The 6090-nt window shown below is 32.1% G+C and overlaps 1 protein-coding gene across 2 annotated transcripts; it reads right to left on the reverse strand.

Moving 5' to 3' along the window:
• Positions 1-997: 997 nt before the first annotated feature.
• Positions 998-5696, reverse strand: LOC114387494. 2 transcript variants are annotated; one of them, XM_028347692.1, is made up of 8 exons: positions 5500-5696; positions 5289-5418; positions 3763-4139; positions 3533-3609; positions 3158-3194; positions 2694-2898; positions 1591-1933; positions 998-1476 (listed from the first exon to the last, which is right to left on the reverse strand). In XM_028347692.1, exons 3-8 carry the CDS (start codon positions 4076-4078, stop codon positions 1357-1359), a joined length of 1098 nt encoding a protein of 365 aa, XP_028203493.1. In that variant the 5' UTR covers positions 4079-4139; positions 5289-5418; positions 5500-5696; the 3' UTR covers positions 998-1356. The 2 variants fall into 2 exon arrangements, with proteins under 2 accessions (XP_028203493.1, XP_028203492.1); XM_028347691.1 differs by having other exon boundaries at positions 5289-5696.
• Positions 5697-6090: the final 394 nt, after the last annotated feature.

Below are 6090 nucleotides of genomic sequence, written 5' to 3' on the forward strand. Positions count from 1 at the left end.
GTTAGATTTAATTTAAGCTTTTATTTATTTATAAAAAAATAAGAAATGCATCTCATATAATTATTTCTCGAGACAAATATAAATTAGATCCGTGGCATCTTATAAATGAATAAATAAATTGTAAGCGGCCCTCACACATAAAGCATACATACCAAACACTTTTACCCCCCTTTGTACTTGTCTAAGTTTACACTTTGGGTTGGATACATTTTAGAGAAATACAAAATAGATCGTACTAAATACTCCACTCATACGCTCATTAAAGCAATACTTTGAACTTTTTTACACAAGCTTAAGATGCATTAAAATTAGTCTTATAATAGTATTTGATGATTGGTAAAAAAAATGTTAATTTGATAACGGCTGGGGAAAAAATAAAGAGAAAAAAAAACTAATTGAAGTTAATAATTTAAGCAAGAGTACATCGATATTTTTTTTTTAATTTCAAGTACATTTACTGTGTTAGAAAAAAGACAAAAAATGGTCAAACAAAAGAGAAAACATGTATTTATATAATAAAGTTATACAACAAATTAATACAATATTTTATTTCTAGAAAGAAGTATGAAAAACGATAATGTGACTGATAAATAAAAATTATAATGCTATAAAAATTATACAAAAAATGTTGAGTGGAATATAAATAAAAACATGTATTAGAGAGTTTCATTCAGATATTCCTACTGATTAATTTTATTTCTACTTTCTAGATTATATTATTGCATATAATGGTGAAAGTATTTCTCGTAGCTAGAGCTTTGACTTCCATGTGCATGAATCCACGACTTAATACTTTCACATTTCATTTTTTTTTGTTTAAAACATGTTGATGTATAAACACTTAAAAATAAGCAAAACCAAGCAATTCGTGCCTAAAAGTACTCTACAACACACAACATTTTTTACTCTGTTAACTTGATTTATATGAACCATTAAGATGTAAATCTATGAATATAGAATTTTTAATGGGGAGAAAGCTATGCAAAAGTGGAGTATCTGCAGTAAAACAAGAGCGTATGCCATATTTTCACTGTTTGTTCCATCATTTCTCCCTTGAAGTTACTCCTTGGTCTCTTCATTTAAATTTAGTGCATTGATCTAACCAATCACTTACACACGAAAAATCGCTAATGGGGGAACTCACTCTCAATCAGGACGACACATTTCCTTTTACAATCAAATCCTATGTAGGTTTAAAAAAAAAAAAAAAACTATGTATATCTAACAAGCCCATGTCCTATATAACCAGGGACAATATTGATCCTTGTGTACCTATTTTTGATGTTTGGACAATATATCATCACTCTATTTTTATGATTAGCTAGGCTACATTTGCGTTATTGACATTACGAAGCTCTAAGAAAGTGAAAGCTTGGTGCTGATTTCTGGGGTTTCTTTATAATGATCTATCTTGCCATCAGTTCCAACTGTGTGACTCAAACCCAGTTGCAAATCAGGCAATTGTTGCTCGTCTTTCTGCATAACAAATTAAATGATTATGCATGAATGGTGAAGAAAGAACAAACATATATATGTAGATGAATATAACTATATAAGTGTTCTTATTTCTGTTGAACCCTAATAATTTACCTTAATCCGAAATGGAGGATCAAATTCTAGCTTTAAACTGTTGGAATTGTTGAGAGGTTCATTGGAGTTGTTCGATAGATAATCTCTGATGCTTGTGTTATTCACAAAACTCCATTCAGCTGGTTGAACAGCTTGTGACCCATTTTTAGGAGCAACAATGGCAGGTAACCTTTTCAACATCGATTGATGATTGTTCAAAATTTCTAACGGAGGCCACCTTTTCTCTTCAAGCAATTGGCTTGGTCTCATGGGGGCAATTCGGCCGCGTGTATCCTTTGGTTGAATTTGGCTTGAAGCTATTGGTATGCTAAAATCTTGGTGATTGGTGTACCAATGTTGGTGCCTAGTGAAGTTACAAACAAGGGATACGATAAAATAATTCTGCTGAATTTTCGTTTTGTAAAGAACAAAGACATTACTGTAGCCAATTTTTGGGGTGTATGGATGCAAACTGACGAAAGAAGGAGAAGTAGAGAGAATAAATAAAGGAACAATTTTTTTTTTGATAAAACATGACAAATAATATGATAGAAAAATACGAGATAAATAAGAAGAAAAATGATTTGAAATTAAAATAAAAAATGAATGCATATTTAGTATTTTCCTTTTGTAAAAATGTGGAAAACAAGATGAAGGATTTCAACATGAACTGTAATTATCTCACCACATTTTCTATACCAACATATCTTACTTCCATTGAAAAAAAGTCTCTACACTTTTTTTCTCCTTTGTAATTAAGATCATTTATACTCTATCCATTTTAAAACTATTGTTGTTAAAGTTATTGCAAATAAATTAACAAACATTTAAATAATATAAAATATAACTATATATTGACTAGAATATCTTAATTAATTATTTAAGAGAGAGTATCAATAAAAGAGAAATATGATGAGTGAAAAAAGATGATGAAAAACGCATATAATTATAAAGTGAAGATATAATTAACAAAAAAAATCAAGCCTTAAAATTTAAAATAACAATTTTTTTTGAAAGAAATTAGAAAATCTAAAATGATAATAATTTTGAGGTGGAGGGAGTAATTTAAAACAAATTGAATAAAATGGTGCAAATAAAGTTATTCAAACGCTTGGATTGTTTACCTTGAATCGGAGTCGTTTGTCTGTGAACGTGATAGGGAGAAGGAGGGATGCAGAAGACTTGGGAAATGATTATGTTTGTTGAAATTACTTGCTAGAATAATTCCACCATTCCCCATCATAAGATGTTGCTGAGGAATTATGCACTGATGGAGTATCAAAGGTCTACGAGCTACTTCTTGGTTGGACTTGGACGTTTGACTTAGTACTGCACAGTAAATAATGTGAACTGCATTTTCAAGTTCATGAGACTTTGTCTAAGAAAAGGAAACCCTAACCCTAAATTCTTCCTCGCTCTAGCTATATCACTTTGCTTGATTTAGGATTCGTTATTGGAAAAACGTAACCCCTCCCCGCAACATACCTTGTTCAGCTTAAGTTTAATAAAACTAACATATTAGAATATTATTGCGTGTATTGATTCATTAACATTACAAACCATTAGAATTTAGGATAGTACTTTGTACCTTGCCCAACCTCGTCAAGTTTCTTGCTTCGATACATCTGAAATGAAAATTGAACAGTTATTCAACAAAAACTAGTCACTGGAAAACTTATATCGATAAGCACTTAATTTAGTAAAGTTTTTTTTTATAAAATTAAACGAATAAAAGTACTCATATTAACTTTATTATAAATATTTGTAGTTTTTCTTAATATACGTGTAGAAGAATCGTCTTAGATGATATCTTGATTAAGTTTTTTCAAATACTTATTTTATTTGGAATGGGACAAACGGTGAGGAGATTCGTTAGCACATACATTATTATACGCTCAAAAAATGCACTTTAAGGAAAAAGTTAATTTAAAAAACATTTATCTCAAACCTCAACTTGTTCTACCTGCAAGTGACTTTTGACATGAGCAATGCTGAGTCCTCGCACATTCATTAGTTGAAGCACCAACTTGGGTGTAGCTCCTGCACCAAGTAATGCACAGAGTTCAATCAAATGTTTTAACTTTTCACTATTACGGTAGAAGCTAACAACTCGTACAATTCAGTGTTAATTTCTGATAAATGAATGAGTACTAATGCTTTGGTAGATATACAAATTAATTAATAGACACTTACTCTCTTGACCACCAAGTCTTTCAACAGCATGCACAAATGAATGATGAAGCTCAGGAGTCCACCGAAGCCTAGGCATCTTGGATCTAACATATTGTCTTACCGTTCCTCTTCTCTCATTTCCTTCTCTTGATGATATGCTACTTCCATTTGCTGAAGTGCCTTCATCCTTTGCTTTCTCATTAGTTGTTGTGAGCTCACAGCACTCTTCTGTATCACTGTTATCTTCACTGCAAGCTAATTCTTCATTCAAATCAAATGAAGACGAACATCCCGATGAAGTTTCCTCATTGTCATGAATCTCATACCCTTCTGGCATGTTTATTTGTTATTGCACGGGTTTTTGGTTCTTTTGTCGTTTGCAAAGTTGAATTTCAGGTCTGAAACAAACAGGGAAGTATTTTAATGTGCAGAATATTAAAGTGAGGTGAACAAGAATGTGTGAAGACAGGCTGTAATTTCTCAACAACAATTACTATGCTTTAAATCTCTTCAAATAACTGCACGGAAATGCTATGAGGTGACGGTAAAGTAACAGTGAGAAATTATGGCATAAGACATTTATCATACTAGATCCCCATTACATACAAGTATTGTGTCATATATATACTACTATATAAATATAAGTAGTTCGAAAGTCAGGACTTTAGTGTAAAGAATGCAACCAACTTCTCTACCGTGAAGAGGTTAAAAAAATTCTAATGAATGTCAGGTTCAAATCAAAATATTTAAGTACCTTATAAAAATCAAAGGGGTTTCAAACTAAATTAGAATAGTTAAAGATAAAATTCAAACAATGAGTATATTGGTGAAAATTTGTGTGGGGGAAGACGAATTCGTTTAGGTCTCATTCCACTTTTTCAGTCAATAAACTCAACCAGAAATAGTTTTCACTTAACTACTAATTAACATCAGATTACACCCAATAGATTCCTGGCAAATACAAAAATGGATTCAGATAATTTGAAAATTAGTATCTTCATAAAACAACGCAACTTCTTAATACAAACTTATATATACTTTAAATTTTGTAGTATCTATGTGAAATGGACAGTCTGGATAAGAACAAGGAGTCAAGCACTCAAACAACACGCATATAATTAACAGCAAGAGATATATGATCACATGATGAGGAGATCAGAGATATTCAAAGTACAGTACACTCATCAACACAAAACACATCTTGCATGATTAGATAAAATTGAAAAAGAAGAAAAAAGAAAATGAAAAATTATCTTTGGGGCAGAAGTTGAGAATTGATTATTAAATCTTCAACAAGCTCCAGCGCCTGGAGGAACCACGTACTAGAGTATCGTAAGAAGAGAAAACAAATTAAGGAACATCCATGATCCAAAGAAAACCCCAAAAGGGAGATGGGAAAGAAACTCATCATAAGGAGGAAGAATTTACAGATTAAATCATTCGTTAGTCGCTCAAAAGATAGAGAAACAAATATAGCAAAAGCATAGAAAACTACATAATCTTCAGGTGTTTATCCTATTTTTCTCCCCTAAATAGTTAATACCAACCATCTAAGATGATGATGTCTTTCTCTTCCAAGTCTATTGATCACGTGTTGTGTTGTGTGCAGCTGCATATCCAAACATATCTTCAAATCAGTCATCTCTAGAAGGCTCCATCGCTCAGCTTTAAGGAACGCTTCATAAACGGATTGAAGTGGATTAGTGTTGGATCATATGCTGTTCTTTTATGGGTGGAGGGTGTGAAAGAAAGGGATACCTGGTTTTAGGGATGTCTTTTTGGTAAATCATTCATTCAACAGCATAATTAATTAAGACTCAACAAGTTGAAGATGGTAGAAAGACTAATTGGTTTTTCCAAAGGAAAAAAAGAATGAAAATATTGAGAATAACAAAATTCGGACAGGCTATCCTTGTTCTCTTTAAATTGTAATAAACCTACATAATGGAAACAGATGCGGCTGGTCCCTTTTGTACTGTTGGAAATCATGTGACAACTACCACCCTTCTCTCTCTGGTTCTGTCTCTTTTCATTGACAGTTGTTAAAATCTACCACACCCTTCTCTCCTATGGCTCGTGATTATCTTAATTGTTGACCTGTGTTAGAGACCTCGTTTTGTTAGCTAGGGTGAAATATATTTTGTCAAACATTCACCATGATAGATATAACCTCAATATTGGTGCAAGTGCAAGTATTATTATTGTGGGGCCCAATCCATCATCAACATTTTCAATTTTTTTCTCACCTAAACCAAGACTTTTTTTCCCCTATTTCAGAACCACTGGCCACTGTTTTAATTTTACTTTATTTTTCTTCAATAGTAACACATGTTTCCACAGGCCCCCTTC

Source organism: Glycine soja, chromosome 15, assembly GCF_004193775.1.
Source record: "Glycine soja cultivar W05 chromosome 15, ASM419377v2, whole genome shotgun sequence".
NCBI classification, from domain to species: Eukaryota; Viridiplantae; Streptophyta; class Magnoliopsida; order Fabales; family Fabaceae; genus Glycine; species Glycine soja.